Source organism: Echinops telfairi, unplaced genomic scaffold (assembly GCF_000313985.2).
Source record: "Echinops telfairi isolate 266 unplaced genomic scaffold, ASM31398v2 ScPeMD7_9;HRSCAF=40, whole genome shotgun sequence".
NCBI lineage: Eukaryota > Metazoa > Chordata > Mammalia > Afrosoricida > Tenrecidae > Echinops > Echinops telfairi.
The window spans coordinates 95,867,387-95,884,603 of NW_022103906.1; the positions used below are offsets into that span (position 1 = coordinate 95,867,387).

Sequence of the window (17,217 nt, forward strand, 5' to 3'; positions counted from 1 at the left end):
ACCAGCATGCCCCGTGCAGCCTGCTATCAGGGTTAATTGCAGGAAACCCACATGGCGCTGAGTGTGCGAGCGGAGAGCCTCCAGTGGTTGTAAGGGAAGAAAGCTGCGGTTACTACCCACTGGCCCTTATGACCCATCCCAGGGGGCTTCTTGGCAAGCAATTAACAAAGCTGCTACTTCCTCTCCAAGCTGAAGCTGGCGGTGAAGGGACTGGCGATTCCGCAGAACCGCCTGGATTTAGGACCCTCACAATCCCTGCACAGCCCCTGAGCCAGGAGCTCAGGGAGCGCCCAGACGCGGGCAGATCAGAGACCCGCCAGGGCGTGGGAGAACAAGGCAGGCCACACTCATAGCGCGGCCCCCACCAGCCAGTTGGCTGAGACTTTTTCTCCCTGTCACTGTCCCAGGGCTGTGGTCGCACCTCCAGGCAGCATCGCTGCGTGACACAGGGGCTTCATCTCCCCACCGCCCTCTTCCTCTCCTCTGGTCAGTCCCCACAACCTCCTCGCAGCCCCGCACGCACCACAGAAGCCTCACCCGTGAAAGTGCCTGCTGCCTGCGCCTTGCCTGCCCTGCTGCCTCTGAGGCTGCACCGAGCATGAAGCTGAAGCTCAGACGTTGGGACACGTGGAGAACGGGGAAGAAAATGCGACCTTGCAGAGCAGTTTTGAAGCCCGGAGGTGTTTCCCATCAGCTCTCAGCGCCACAGGCGTTTCTGCAATGAAGGCGGCATGTGCCTCTGAGACAGCCGCATTCTGCCCGCCCTTCTGCCTACCACGTCACCACCCAAGGACACGCCAGGCCAGACCCAGTCACCGAGCGGGGCCACGTGGCAGGAGAGCTGGATACTCGTGGATGTCCCTGCCGCTGTAAGGAGGACGATGTCAAGACCCAGGTCACACACGACTGCGGTCAGAGGTGTGAGTCTCAGCCTGCGCCTGGGACCTGCCCTGGCGCAGGGGGCTCAGCCAGTGTCCGCTGACAAATGTTTGGAGGCACAGCTCACCTCTGCACTGACGCCTGGGCTCCAGCCAGTGACCGTTCAAAAGATAGGAGACTAGTGACGCCAGTCACCGGCAGGAGAGACGGCTTCCCCGCTGTGAGCGCAGCCAGGAAAGGAGTCCCCTGGAGACGCCTGAGTGTGAATCCTGGGACGTCTCTTTTACTCACCTGCCCTTAAGGAAGTGCTTAAACCAGTCCAAGGCCATCTGAACAAATTGGATACTAATGACCACCTCTAGAGACTGTTAATCATGACCCCCCCTTGGAGGGCCCCCGAAAAAGAGGAAGGCTCTCCCGTAAGACAGAGGACACGATGGCTGCAGCAACGGGCTCAGGCTGAGGAACAATTGTGAGGATGGTGCGGGCCCGGGCAATGTTTCACTCAGCTGTGCATGGGGTGGCTATGGGTCAGAGCCGATTCGCACAGAGGGACCTAACACCAACAGCGGTCATGATGTAAACCAGAGACGAGAATGGAACGAGGTTACCCTACAGACTTCCGGGACCCAGGAACAGGCCCCCCGCCTTATTTTTTGATCGTGTGCCCGGTGGTTTTCTAGAACAAGGTTCACATCCTACTATTCACAACGGGTAAGGCACGTAGTAAAGGTCTGACGGAGAAAATGCATGAGGGACAGCATGCTAGCTGGGGGACGGGGTCCAGGCAGGCCATCACCTCGTCCATTGGCTCTCCTCTGCCTTTCCAAAATGCGGGCAGGGACAGAATTTTGGAAATAGGCCACTTCTAGTGCAGATCATCTGTTGGCAAAATAAAACCCCTGACTCCCCCATCTGTGGCCTCAGATCACATGTGTATGTAGTCTGGAGCCTTAAAATCTAAGGAGAGCAGGGACTGGGAGGCCAGAGGGGGGTGAGTCAGTGTAACCTTTCAGGATGAATCCTGGTCAACCATCACATGGCTCGAGGGCAGCGCTTCTCAACCTGTGGGTCGAGACCCCTTTGGGGGTCAAAAGCCCCTTTCACAGGGACCACCTAAGACCATCGGAAAACACTTAAATATTTCACAATGTATAATTACATATTGTGTGATGAATTGCTATGCTTTAATTATGTTTAATTATGTTCAATTAGTAACAACGAAAATACATCCTGCATACCAGATATTTACATTATGTTTCATAACAGTAGCAAAATGACAGTTATAAAGTAGCAACAAAAATAATTTTATGGTTGGGGGTCACCACATGAGGAACTGCAATCAAGGGTCTTGGCATGAGGAAGGCCAAGAACCAGTGCTCTAGGGAAACTGGGGCTGCCCAAATCGGGGGCCATAGCCAAGGCCAGGCAGGCAGCTACACATTCTGGCTTGGGATAACAGTGGTCCAGAGTCAGAATTTAGAAACTTACTTACATAGCAATTTGGTGCCGGGTTTTTATGTCTGTTGCTCTAATGATTAAAAATATGAGTTCATACTGTGTATGTCTTAATTTTAAAAAATTATCTTTTCTGCCAAAAAAAGACGTAGACAGACCTGTGACCCACTGACAGACAGGTCTCAGAGGCAGCCCACCTGCCCACCTGGGACCTCCGTGCCACTGCCAACTCCAACCAAACCGGGGCTGCCGACCCTTGACTAGGGTGGCCCATGAGGGTCAGAGTAAAACTGCCCCACAGGGTTTTCCAGGGCTGGGTTTTTCAGTGGGTCGCTAAACCCTTGTTCTGAGGGACCTCCGATGGAATTGAGCCATGAACCTTTCTTTTAGTGGCCAAGCTCCTTAGCCATGTGCACCGGGACTCCCCATCCTCCCAGGCCCACTGTGCAGATGGAGCCATGGGGACGGGCGGAGCAGGGACTTACCCAGAAGCGCATTGTGGCCATTATCGTCTGGCAAGAACCTCTTGTCGACAGCACACACCAAGAGATGGTCCGGCAGGCTGGGCGACTTGGCCCCCACGAGGAGGAAGCCTGCAGGGACGTCCAGGTGCTCATTGGACATGGAGACCAGGCGCAGGTCCTTCCCCGCCTGGCAGAACCCTGGAGGGAGGGCACACTGGTCAGTGACAGCCCCAGAACAGCTGTGCCTGGGGGCAAAGGGAGCAAATGTTCTCAGGCTGCCAGGGACACGCCTGTCTGAGGTGCCGCATACCTGACCACCCACTCTGAGGGCCAACTGCTCACCGGGTATGCACGAGGCGGAGCACACGCAGGGCGATGATGTGTATGCCCGTCAGTGTCATCCTATAACATGGATTCATATGCAAATGAAGGTCAAGGGGCCGGGGGGTATTATAAACAGAGTAGGGCACATTAAACTGCATATAAGAAAAACCTTAGAAGAAATTGCACATGATTTGGGTTGTTTTCCTAATATCCTGCATTCTTTTGGCAGCTGAGAAATAGGCAAAGGTCAAGAGTCACGCATGCACTCAGTCACGCATGCACTCAACTCAATACACTCATTGCCACGGAGCCGATGCCCACTCATCGTGTCCCTGTAGGAAGGAACAGAACTGCCCCTGGGGGTTTCCGAGTCTGTAAACCATGATGGCAGCAGAAAGCCTCATCTTTCTCCTCCAGAGCAGCTGCTGGGTTCAAACCGCTGACCTCATGGCTAACAGTCCAAGCAGTAACCCACTGCACCCCCAGAGCCCCTGCCATCAAAGCTCAGGGAATAAGAAGCTAGTCATCTATTGTCTTGAGAGGGGACCAGAGACCAGTGGGCACGGTGAAATGTGGATACCATTCCCTTTTAAGCCTAGGACCCTTTTAAATAGACTTCTTCCTCCAGTGATTTGCGATGCTGCAAAAACTCGCTGGGGAGGGAGAGAAGACTGGAAGAGGGAGAGGACTACAATTTATTCAGTAAACCTTGTCTAGGAGTTTTTTCTAGCCAGCTCCTGGGCACATTAGGCCCCATCAATGCCCTGCCCATCTCTGGCTACCAACTGAGATATGGGAAGTAATGGAGGCCAGATAACTCCAGCTACTCCCCCGCCCCCACCCCACAAAACACCCCATGGACTTTTTAAAAGATTGTTCTGCTGTGTGCCTATTGCTTTCTGGTTTGCGGTGTACTTCAGGCAACCTCTTGTACCTGCCCCTAGGAGGAGGGCAGGAGGAAGGTTAGCCTGTGGGGCAGGGAGTCAACAGGCACGAGCCCCGCACCTACTGGGTGTCGGGCACTGGGCTGAGACAAGCTCTGCGAAGCTCTCATTTTAATTAACTTTGGGAAAGTATGCTTGTCCTCAATTTAAGGATATGGAAACCGAGGCGCAATATATATATATATATATATTAAATTTGCTCAAAGCTGCTAAGAGACGGACCGAGGAAGCACCCCCGTCTGACTTGCAGCCTCGGTCAGCCCCTCCTGCATCCTCTCGGGAAGCGAAGCAAACGCTCTGGGTTGAGAATGAGCACCTGGCTGCCCTTCTCATTCCCCATCCAGAGCCCTTCCCAGGGTGCCGTGCTGCCATGGTGTGGGGGCTGCTCTTTAGCACAGTGTCTGCCACGTATACTAGGAGAGCGTCTGAAAAATCACTCATGACCATACAAGATCCCCAGCAGCAGGAGATGACAATTCAGCGTCAAGAAAACCCAAATCCTAACAACCAGACCAATAGGTAACGTCCTGGTAAATGGAGAAAAGGGGTGAAGCTGTCAAGGTTTTTTGTTTTTGTTTTTTGGTCTTGCTCAGAGCCACAATCAATGCTCAGGGAAGCAGCGATCAAGAGATCAAAGGGAATGTGCAGTGCACTGGGTCAACCTGCTACTCAAGACTCCTTTTTAAAGTGTTGAAAAGCCAGGATGCTATTTGAGGATGAAGGTGCACCTGGACCTAAGCCCCTGGTATTTTCAATCACCCCACGTGCATATGAAAGTCAGACACTGAATAAGAAAAACGAAGAATCAACGCATTTGAATGATGGTGTTGGCAGAGACTATTAGAAGTACCGTGCACTGACAAATAACAACCAGATCCGTCGTGGAAGAAGTACAGCTAGAGCGCTCCCTAGAGACAGGAAAGGCGAAACTTCGTCTCATGTTGTCTTTGCGCATGCTGTCGGGAGAGACCAGCCCCTGAAATATGACATCCTGCTTGGTAAAGCAGAGGGGCAGTGAAAGAGGAAGCCCTTCAACAAGATGGATTGACAGAGTGGACAGAGTGGCTGCATCGATGGGCTCTGACGTAAGGACAACTGGGAGGATGGCACCGGACAGGGCAGTGCTGTAATCTCTTGAACTGACACGTGGCACCTAGCAGCAGTGTTGGCATGGGTTAAGCAAGGTCCACAGTCGAACCCCACAGCTGCTCCTTGGGAGAAGATGTGGCTGGCTGCTTCCTCGAAGATCCAGTGTTGGAAACCCCAGGGGGACACTCTGACCCTGGCCTAGAGGGGCACTCTGCGTCAGAATCAGCTAGGGGGCAGTGGATTGGGGTAGGCTGACCATCAGCGCCCCCGACATCCTCGGTAGCCTCGTGGCACGCTAGCAGCCCTACCTTGTCAAGGGCCACGGTGCTGATTTCTCCGTCACTGCATTCACGCAGCACAGGTGAGGGCTGAGAGCCTCCCCGGCGCAGGCTCAAGCCCAGGCCCCAGCGGGGCTCATGGGTCCTCCACAGTCTCCTGGGACGGCCATGCCACCTCCTGGAGGCAGGCCCCTGCCTTAGTGGACTGTTCAGAATCCTCAGATGGGAGATAGTCTCATCCCTCTGCACTTTTGCACATTCCACTTCCTGTCTGGAATATCTTGGCTTCTCTGACTCCTCTCTTGGCTAACTCTTTCCTAATCCTATAAAATCCAGATGAAGGTCCATGTTCTCCAGAAAGCCTTCCCCAAACCCCTCAGTCTACATCACGAGGAGGTTTTCCACTGGTTACCCATCCTCCCCTAGCACTTACTGCGCTGTCTGCAAGGTATCCGCTCACCTATATGCCTCCCCCACTGAGCGGATCTTCTGTACCTTTTGTCTTTGTGTTTCAAGAGTGGAGCTGGGGGGGGGGAAGGGACACAAGAATGTCTTTAATTAACAGACCTAAATAATGACACCTCTTGACTAGCATGGTGACAGGACAGACGGAGGGACGAACACTCAGGGAGTGTGCCCAGAGTGTGGGTGCCAAAGCCAGGCATTGATACCAACTCTCCCTGGGCCCAGGAGTCCTGGCGACAGGATGGGTTGCGACTTGGGTTGCTAATGATAAGGCCAGGAGTTGGAACTCACCAGCCACCAACAGGAGAAAGGGTGCTTTCTGTTCCCGTAAAGACTGACCACCTCAGAAGCAAACAGGGGCAGTTTTCTTCTGTCCTAGAGGGCCGCAATGAATCAAAATTGACTCAACAGCAGTGTGTGTGTGTGTGGTGTGTGTGTGTGTGTGTGTGTGTGTGTGTATGTGTGTGTTTCTTCCCGGACTCCAGAGCAAAAGTTCATATAATTCGACTCAACTGTCACCTTACTTACCAAGGTCAAGCCTCAGTTCCTCACCAAACGGGGCATCCTATAGCTGACTCCACAGAATTCCAGAGATAAGCTTGCTAAGCACTTAAGTACTAACAAATACAGAAGGGTATCCCTTCTCATCAGGTATGAGTTAAGGCCCTGTGAAAGTGGGCCCGAGTTGGGAAGATGTATTCCAGTTTTCAAGCAACAACAAAGGGGTTGGGGGGAGTTGGTTCCATCTCCTAGCGACCCCGGGGCGTGTCCAGCAGCACAAAACCCTGCCCAGTCCTGCGCCCGCCTCACTACTGCTCTGTGATGGAGCCCACGGGTTTAGCTAGCCACTGGGCCCTCCACCCTGCTGAGGGCCTCCTCTCTTTTTGCTGCCCTCCACGTAACCAAGCATGAAGTCCTTCTCCACCCGTCTCTCCCGATAACATGTCCAAAATATGTGAGATAAAGCCTCACCACCCTTGCCTCTAAGGTGCATTCTGGCTGTACTTCTGCCAAGATAGAACTACTTTCTCTTTTTGGCGGTCTGTGATACTTTCTATATGGTACTTAGCCAAAACCGTAGTTCAATTGCGCCGGTTTCTCGTCAGACATCCTTATTCCATGTCCAACTTTCACAGGCACAGGTGACCGATTGAAGAGACCGAGGTTTGGGTCAGGCACACCTTAGTCCTCAGAGTAACATTTTTGCTTTGCAACAGCCAAGGTCTAAGGATGAATTTTTGGATCCCAAGCCATTTGCAAAGTTAAGGTTGCTCAAATACAGCTGAGGGGTTGTGTCACAGACCTCAGGGGACAGCCAACAGGGGCCCTTCTCAGCCGCAGCAGACCCCGGCCTGGCCATTAGATGCTGGGCAGCTGGGCAGGTCAGGCCACCCAAGAGGTCAGCAGCATCTTACCGTCAGTGGTGCAGCAACCTTCCGGTGCAGGGTGCATCTGGTAGGAATTTGGGGGACTACTTGATTCCAACCCTCCTTCTCCCTCTTCCTCCTCTTCCTCATTGTCCACTCGGCTTCCAGCTAGACACGGGGAAGAAAAGGGATGCGTTAGGCAGGCAAGTACAATCCCAAGGCCTGGACGTTTCCTCCAGAACATTTTTCCCACCTGGGGACCACAAGCCCAAAGAAGGCACAGGACCTACGGGACTGAGCCCAGATTCGTTCCCCTCCAGGGCTGGACACATCTTCAGTGTTCAATCACTCATTCATCCTCACAAAGCCACTGGAAGTCTGGCACTGTCAGCCTTTGCTGGCAGGCAGAAACTTGGGGCCTTGAGGTGACACACCTTGCCTGAAAGAGCAGGACAAACAGACTCGAGCTCTCATCCTGGCTCTTGACTTTGAATTCAGGCTACTTTCCCTTCTGACTACACCACGGCTCTGCACGCACACTGAAGAATGCATAGGCCCAGGACGTGACTGGCTGACAGGGCCTAGCACAAAGGCTGGGCAGATTTTTCAAAACAAGTCATTGCTGTCAAATCAACGCCATCTCCTGGCGACCCCAAGCAGGGCAGTGAAATACTGACCATGGCTCTTCTGGCCAAAGTCTCCAACTCCCACCCAACAGCCTTTCCCTGGACAGGTCTGATAAGGTGCGGCAAGATACTGATAGGATCCCCTGTGGGGGGAGGTCGGATGAGCAGGCATTCCCCCCCTGAAGGCAATCACTTGCCAGACTGCTGTCTCATCCCTCCACAGGGGTGGGCCTGCTCCCTGCCTCTGGGGACAATGGACAGGTTCCTGTAGCTTGGGACCATTAGCTTGGTTCCTGTAGGCGGAGTTTTCACCCTACTGATAATGTTCAGAGACCACCCCCTAGACCACCCTCTCATTGCTGTGTAACCTATAGTGCAGCTCCTTCCTGTGACGTATGTCTCTACCTGTAATTAGTGGGCTGGCTTGCCCCCAAAAGGTATATAGGTGTGAGTCAGCAATATAGCTCTCTCTGACTCTGAGCTCCTTACTGCTCACTCCCTGGTCACTCCCCTCTCCCTGGTTCCCTTACCCTCCTTCCCTTCCCCCTCTCTCCACGTGGACCACCAAGCTGGGCTGAGGTGAGCGATGGTACTATGTAACATGTCAGACTGTATTACTGTAATATCGCTCATGCTCTTGATGACTTTAATATAATGCTTATATATCTCAACCGTACAATTGTGCATTACTGAACCCAGAAGTAGTATTACTGAACTCATAGGAGTAGCAGCGGGTGGGGGCTGGTCCCCTCACCCTTCCTCCGCGCCATTCTTTAATACTACAATCCCCCGTGAGCAATTGCAAACAGGGTCCCTTGGAGTGCCATCTGCTGTCTAAAATGACCCCTCTGAGAAGCAGCAGGAGGAAGGATCTCACCACCAGCAAGATCCTGAGTGGACCCGAGATCCCTGCACAGAGAACCTCCTGGATCCAGGTGACAGCTACACTAGCAGAGAAGCTGCAGCAGAACCAGGAGCCGGAGCAGGGAATAAAGTGGTGGACTGCCCAGCCCACGCGTGCTTTTGTGCAAGAAGCTGGCTTACAGAATGCGGTGCCTCTGGGCACTTATCGGAGAGTTTGAGCTTGCTGAGCCATGGAGGAGGAGCTGAGTGCCCCTGAGCAGAGGCGTAGTGGAGTGAGGTGCCTCTTGAGCTGGGTGTGCCGACCCACGGAGGTGAATACCTTCAGGTTGCGGCTTCTAGTGGGGGTGACATGGCCCTCCGGGCATTGATTAACAGACCGGAAAGAACTTTGTAACATGTGACTTGGCCCTGAGCATTGCTCAGTTGCACCGCAACTGGTGAACTTCCTGAATAGACCTCTCACGATGAATTTTGCCTGTGATCCTGAGTAGCCATTGTGTTGGACATGGGAAGGCAGGAGGATAACAGAGAGGAGGCTAACTGGAAAGAACGCACCCCCTACGTGTCAGAAAGAACCGGGTTCCAAAGGGTTTTCAGCTGGTTTCTCTGAAATAAGTTGCCAGGTCTTTTCTTTTTTTTTTTTTTAATCAATTTATTGGGGCTCATACAATTCATCACAATACATAGATCAATTGTGTAAAGCACATCTATATATTTGTTGCCCTCATCATTCCCAAAATTCGCTTGCCTCTTGGGTTCCCGGAATCAGCTCATTTTCCTTCCCCCCCCCCTCCCCTTCCCTTTCTCCTCCCCTTTCCCCCATGCACCCTTAATAATTTATAAATTATTACTGTATCCTATATTACACTGTCCGGCGTCTCCCTTCACCCACCCCGCTGCTGCCCGTCCCCCAGAGATGAGGCCATACGTGTCTCCCTGTGATCCATTCCCCCTTACGACATCCCCCTTCCCTCCTGGTATCACCACTGTCACCCCTGGTCCTGAGAGGTTCTTCTGTCCTAGATTCCCTGCGTTTCCAATTCCCATCTGTACCACTGTGCATCATCTGGTCTAACCAGGTCTGCAAGGCAAAACTGGGGTCCTGGTAGTAGGGGGGAGGAAGCGTTTAAGAACAAGAGGAAGGTTGTGGGTTTCATTATTGCTATACTGTACCCTAAGTGGCTCATCTCCCCACTACCCCTCTGGAAGGTATGTCCAGTTGTCTAGAGATGGGCATTGGGTCTCCATCGCGCGCCACCCTCATTGACAAGGATATGACTCTTTTCTCCCCGCCTTTGGTGTTTAAAGCCTGGTCCCTTTGGCCCTTCATGATCACACATGTTGGTGTGCTGCTTCCGTGTGGGCTTTGTTGCTTCTGGGCTGGATGGCCACTTGTTTACTTGCCAAGTCTCTTCTTTAGAGGCACCACTGGGTGGGCTGGAACCTCCACCTTCCGCAGTTATTAGCTCTGAGCATGTTAATCAGCCGTACCTCCCCGTATGCTAACTCTCTTCCTTGCACACAGGAGGCACTCTAATAAAATGATTTGCATGGAGATACCAGGGTATAACATCCAGCCGTTTACGAGTCCGGAAAGGACCCTGGTGGCCACCGAGTCAGCGCTGAAGCCCTCCAGCTGCTTCCACACGGAAAGATGGAGCTGTGTGCTTGTGTGCTTTCACAAAGATGATAACTTTGGCAACCCCACAGGGCAGCTTTACTCTGGGAGTTGTAATCCAATCCACGGCAACAGGCGTAGATAAGGAAACTGAGGCTCAGCGGTAGCCGGTCAAATTGGCCCCCTAACTAGGCAGCCAACTACTGAACAGCACAGCCAGCATGTTCCAGGGCGCCTCTGATGTCCCCGCTAACACCCCACCACCCCACGCCACTGCTCGGTTTAGAATACACAATATGAAGGTGTCTGCCGTGGAGATGCTCCCAAGGAATACAGCCCTCCTACCCTTAGTGCCTCTTGTACTATGAACTCTAGTCTCTGTGCCCATGTTTGTCATCGCATGTTGAAGGTAGTTCTCGGCTAGGCTAACGGACAGGATTACAGGGAGATCAAGGAGAGACTGACTGTACACCCACTCCCCGCCCTTCATTCCTTGGGGGTTCGATCTGCTGAAAGACAAAAGCCACTGGCTCTGTGCACACGAGGCAGCACTCAAAGTAGGGAGAAGAAACCTTCCCGGGACCGCCGAAAAAAGGGCCATCAGAGTCCATCAAGGTCTCGATCAGGGCACCCCTGGGCAGGACACAGGAGCCGGGCAGAGACCGGAGGCCGAGGCCAGGAGACCGTGAGACAGAACAGAGGAGCAGCCCCAAGACTAGGAGGCTGGGAGGTAGAGCAGCGAGTTGGCTCCGCGGCCCATGGAGGCTAAAACCAAGGGAAGACGTGACTGATAGGCTACAGAACACCGAGACTTGGCTGCTGGCTGAGGAGAGGCATTGCCTGTGGACCAAGGACTGTCTCCTGAATGCTTTCTGATCCTAGTTTGTAGTAATCTGCTAACTTCCCTCATCTCACTGTTATCCCTAAGCTCCCCGGGCGCCCAAGGGAATGTCTGGTCACTTTTGCTAAACCGTAGAGCACAGGAATTCGGACTCTCAGGAAGAAAGAGAGAGGAGGGTTTTAAGCCTCAGAGAGTCAGGACAGCAGGATTAAAAGGCCGCAGGTCAACTCAGACATTCCAGGGCCTTTGATGGGATCTGGGATCGCTTAGCCAGGAAGCGACTGAGGAGACATTCTTAACCAGGAACAGACGATGCCAGACGTGTCTGCCCAGGTCTCTCGGCAGGAGGAGGACTTCAAAATGGCCTTCGTTTGGGGGAGCTCAGGGCCTTAGTGATCAAACACAGGAAACCAAAGCTTCTTCCTCTACAGGGTGTGGCTCCACAGCTCCGGGCCTTTCGGTTCAATGTTCTGTGACCCAGGACAAGACACTGCGGGCGTTCTCAAGGCCAGGACGAAAGGAACCGACCGACGCCTTGTTTAATCAATCAACTCTAATCAACCCCTGATGCCCAGGTGAGTCCAGCTCATAGCAGCCCCAGGGGACCCGGCCCCACAGGGTTGCCACGGCTATTTTCTTCATGGGAGTAGAGCACCACTCCTTCCCCTGCTTGGTTTGTGGCCCTGAACCAACAACCTCTCTGGCGGTGGTGGCAGCGAGTGCTTTAACCTCCGCACCACCAAGGGCCTTTCTTTAATAAATCCCTATCGCACAATGTAGACACAGTGTCTGCTCTGTTCTGCTGGTCCTCTTAAAATATAAATGACTCGTAAAATGTCTTTCTCCTACAAGGGGGTGGTAGGATCCCGATTTAAAGAACAAAGCCATATAAGTCCCTTCCACCCCCACCCCATTTCCGGCTACAAGCAGTCTGGGGCATCCATAAAATGAAAACAGATCCAAGGCGTGTTTGGTATACTAGCACTCCGGGTCATAAAAACAATCTTGAATGTTGTTGTCTGAGGAAGGACAGCAATGAGATAAGAAACCCCAACAGAGACAGACAGACCGAGAGACAAAACAAGACAAGGATTAGACGGAGCAGCCTGCGCCAAGGTTTACGAGGCAGAAAGCCTGGGAGAGAACTGAGTGTTTGGTTTATGGGGACAATTAGCCAGGGGGGAAAGAGTCTCCCCGCCCCTCCACACCCAGCACCCTGCACCAGGGAGACAGGTTGTCAGAGAATCTCCCTCTGTCTGTTGACCAAGAGCAAGAAATCTGGCAGGGAGGGCAGGTCGAGCTGTCGCCTGGCTGACTGCTGGCAGGCAACCTTCATCACTGTCAACAGAGGGCAGAAAACTGTGGGGCCAGTGGTTCGGAATGCTCAGCGTGTTGAGCTTCTCGCCCCCTGAGAAGCCAGGGAGTGAAAGATGCTGCCCAGGATGCTCTACCCAAGCTCTCACCAGGGCGGAAACCCCCACAGTGCTTTCTCGCTCTCAGTGAGCGCCCATGTCTGCTCAGCCCTTTCCCCTGAAAGCTGCAAAAGCACAGGTGGGACCACTCCTTAGAGGCTCCCCCGCATCAGCAAACCCGTCTTTCCGTGGCTAACCCACGCAGGGGTCAGCACTTTGCGCATGGCTCGGCACCTGTTGGCCCTATTCCTGCATCGCTGGCACTAACGATGCTGAAGGCTGAAATGGTAGGGATGACCGCTGAGTCCCTACTCCACATATGTCTTTGGAGCTGACTCCAAATCACAGTCTATAAAATATCCTATTTCTTATTATTTCTTTTATTAGTGTTCTTTTCCAACGGTCTTATTGGCATATCATTCACATGCCACACAATTCAATATCAAGTTGTTTCTGAACTCCCTACCATCCCACAGCAGTGTTTCCTGGGCCAGAAAACACAGGCCCTTTCAGTGTGGACACCAGAGACTATGTTCACTTTTCACGCAAGGTTCTGTCCACCGTCTGGTTTCTCTCAAGACTCAGATCCACTCGGTGAGATGAGAGCCTTCGCTGTGCTGTTTGCAAAGTTAATCCAAGGAGCACACTTTCCAACACTGACTGGAGACGTGCCTCCCTGCTATGATAAGGAGCTGTCAGATGTCAGAGCCTCAAGACAGGTTCCTGCAAGACAAGCATCACCACCCCAAACCTCACTTTTCTTTATGTCGACCCTCCTCGACCACCCCCCACCCCCTCCCATCCACACATGCAGTCATATACATACACTGCTACACACACACACACACACACACACACATTCATATGCCTATATTCCTACACACAGTCATATACATACTCCTACACACACACACTCATATAACTATACTCCTACATACAGTTATATACATACTCCTATACACACACACACAGTACCTGAGGCACCATATGCTTTCTAATGAATTAATCCATGTTTTAACGGGGTCCTCTCTCATTTCAATAGGTTAAGTGAAGGACCCCCTGGTGGCACAGTGGCGAAGCACTTGACCACCAACCCCAAGTTCTGTGGGCCGAGCTCCCCACTGCTCTCGGAGGAGGAGAGCAGTCTGCTTCCATAAAGAGGACAGCCCTGGAAGCCCCCTGCACAGCCCCACCTCCTCCTGTGGGGGCCGCTACGCATCAGGATCAACTCTGTCCCAGAGAGAAGCAAGGGAGGTCTACAGAGACCTCAAGCGAAAGACATAAACCCACCACAAAACCCCTTCAAGAAAAGTAACTTGTCTCGTCTGAGGAACTGCAGGATTGCTTTTAATAGCTACAATGACACAGACTGAAGTAGAAAATGTACAGTATTTTATCCCTCGGACAGCCACGTCTACCTTAAAGTTGTCCCTGCACTTGAAGGTCATTGATTCGTCTAGTCTTGCTCGCCACACAGTAAATTCTTAAGGGCTGGTTCTTGGCTATCTGTAGAAGGCTGTGGCAGCAATCACAGAGACAAACGACCCGGGCTAATGTGCAGCGATGCGGCCACAAATCACAGATCAAAGAGGGGAAGCATCTAGCTGAGGTGCGCGGGCAAGTGAAACCGCCAGGCTGCTCCAAGTGAAAACACCTCTCCTGCCTGCATCAGCCGGGTGGCCGATCCCAGTCCCTGCGATACTATGCCCTGCTACATTCCTGAAACTGCTTCTAAGTCTAGCCACGCCAAGAACCCGGGTGCAGCTTTCTCGACTCAACAGTGCTTTCCGGCCAGCGCCGTCAAAGAAGCAACTGGCCCCTCACGCCAGCTGTGCAAGCTGCACAGAAACACACGGGGGTGCCTCCTACCTTCCAGAGCAGAGAGCTGCTGCTCGGCCTCCAGGTAGAGCTGGGAGAAGATCGGCCTGGGGACCAGGTTGTTGGAGCGCAGGGAGGCTTCGATGGAGTTATGCAAGACTTCTTCGAAACGCGTGGTCTTCAGCTGCCCGGCGTAAGAATTTCCCATCTTCTAAAACCAGGCTGGGTCTTCTGTTTAAAATGGCATTTCAGTTTCGGTTATTAAAAAGAAAGGACAAAAGTACAGAACAACCCCCCCACACACACACCCACACTCACACCCACGAAGCCAAGAGTAGAAGGATAATCACTGGCAAGGAGGGAAGGGCCTTTGTTCGAGAGAGGCAAGGAGAGGCCCGGGCAATTACAGGAAGTTATATATAAGTAACAGCTTTCTCCAAGGCGGCACACACAGAGCAGGGTCCGACACCTCTCTGCATATCTTACTCGAGGTGGGTTTCACAAGACCTCCACCCAGCTCTTTCCAAAGAGGCAATCCAGTGCCCGCGAGAGGTCTTTTGTGACAGCCCTCCAACGCCGATGGATGGCCCTTACAGCGACTGAGGAGGCAGCCAATCCATGACAAGGGGCCCCCGTTTTATGACGGCCACGACCTGCCTGCCTCACCTTCTCAGAAGGTAGGCCAATGGGGTGCTTTCGCCAGTGCCTTTTCTGTCAAAAGGCTGACTGCTGATCTTCACGATTACTCTACCCTAAAACCTCGCGGCCGTCCTGTCAATTCTGACCCATAGCGACCCTGTCGGACGGAGCAGAACTGCCCCTGTGGGTTTCTTTACGGGAGCAGCGAGCCTCAACCTTCTCCCACTGTTCTAGAGAAAAGTATTGCCGATTACATATAGAGGCCTGGGAACGACAGGTAAGGGTTGAAAAACAATGAGAAAATCATCACTATTCTCATCCCCCAACATAACAAATGGTTGACAAGGTATGCAGTTCAATAGCTTTGGGTCCATTCAGAGAGACTACATAACCATGACTCCGATCAAATCTAGAACAGTTTCATCAATCACCCCAAGAATCCTTGTACCTTTAGCCATCATCGTCTAATCCCCGCCAGACCCCCTCCCGGTCCCTGGCAACCACTAAGCTACTCTCTTGCTCGCTCACTCACTCTCATTTGTCTATTGGGATGGTTCACAAACACGGACTCATGCAATATGTGGTCCTTTGCGACTGGCGTCCCTCACTCAGAGTCTGTTTTTGAGGTCTGCCGGGGTGGCGGCGCGAGTTGGGACTTGATTCCTTCTGCAGGGTTTTAACGGGCTCTCTCCTGGTTTCATTCTCTTCAGGAATTGGAGGAGGGAAGGAACGTGCTACTCACCCTGGGACCCAACTTCTGAGTAGGCATCTACGGGACCTTCTGAAAAAGATGGTTTGAGCCACTTGCCATGACTGCGTACACAGGACTGAGCGGGTCCGCCGCAGGAGGTGCTGTGAGCAGCCCCGACAGTTCTTGTTGTTCACAGAAATCACTAAATTTCTAGTTTCCAGTCCTTCCCAGAAATCATGGTTTAAATCCACATGCCTCACTGATGTTTGTTATTTGTCTTCCAAATTTCATTAAATCGAGCTTTTCTACTTCCTTTGGATTTAATTTCTTGGACTTTTTCTTCTTTTCTTTTTATTTTATTTTAATTTTTTGTTGTTCAAAAACTTATCCAAACGACTCCTGTTCCTTGTATTTTCCTATCATCTTACTCCTTCAAGGCTCTGCACTTTCTCCTGAGGATTTTCTTTTCTTTCTCTCTGGCACGGAGGAGGCCGGCTGAGGCGCTGTGTAAACTTCCTGGACAGTTGGCAATCCCGTTGAGTTCTTCTTTGATCCAGACTTATCCTGGAGGGAGAATTATGTTTCTCAATAGCTAAGTCTGGAGAGAGACAGTCAGCTTATTTTTATGTCCACTTCTATCGGCTCATCCTCACAACGGTAGCGTAGAGAAACCCTAATTGTCAATTATGTTAAGGGTTTCCTTGTGAGGAAGGCTTGGTGGATTGTTACAAAGACTCGACAGATCTAAGAGGCCCGTATCAGTTTCGTTTCAAGCATTGATAGGAGATGGATAAAAGACAAATTTTAGTCCTCAGGTCTCAGAGGCTCCTGCTATCTTTCTTGTTGATTATTCTGTCAATGTTTAGAACGGCATGTGTTTAATAACAATAATAAAAAGTACCAAGATGTCCGCAGGGAAACACAAGCTCACAGGGGACCTGCCACCTCCCTGCCCGCACCTTGAGGAACTCACACAGCCCAGGGCTTCAAAAGCCAGGAGGCGGCTCCCTTCCTCAGAGTCAGGCAATCTTGGGGGTTCAGCTGCAGGCAGAGCAATTTCAAGACGTTACCTTTAAGGAGGTCTGTTTCCTCTGGGAAGTGAAATGAGCAGGCGGGTCCTGTGTGTCAATTGTGAGGCAGGTTTAGTCTCCACTCTTTCAATGAAGAGTTAATGGAAGCCATTAAGCACTTCCTGCTGGCCACAGTAACTCCTGACCACAGGGCCCCTGCTTACAGCCCAGGGGAAATGACCCGCAGGGAGGATTGCTGCAGGAATTAGCCCCCACCTAAAGAAAGGGCTTCTGAAAGAGGGGTCAGCGGCTGGAGCAACCTAATAGCTGGAGCCAAAAGAGGCTCTGGGACCCCCCTGTCTACCTTTATTCTGACTCCATTCACGCCTGCCTGCCTTCCAGTCCTGGCTGAGCGATGCCAGCCACGTCT

At 52.3% G+C, this 17,217-nt stretch overlaps 1 protein-coding gene across 3 annotated transcripts in view; it reads right to left on the minus strand.

Annotated features, from left to right (window-relative positions):
- The window catches only part of GREB1 (growth regulating estrogen receptor binding 1), a 92,332-nt gene that overhangs the window by 63,645 nt on the left and 11,470 nt on the right, over positions 1-17,217 (minus strand). For 2 of the 3 annotated variants that reach the window (XM_004696039.2, XM_045286649.1), the window contains exons 2-4: positions 14,499-14,678; positions 7,317-7,436; positions 2,823-2,999 (exon numbers count right to left, since the gene is read on the minus strand). In XM_004696039.2, coding sequence (XP_004696096.1) covers positions 2,823-2,999; positions 7,317-7,436; positions 14,499-14,655 — 454 coding nt within the window. In that variant the 5' untranslated portion in view covers positions 14,656-14,678. Of the gene's footprint in view, positions 1-2,822; positions 3,000-7,316; positions 7,437-14,498; positions 14,679-15,828; positions 15,895-17,217 lie in introns of those variants that run through there. The other variant, XM_045286648.1, reaches the window with a different exon arrangement.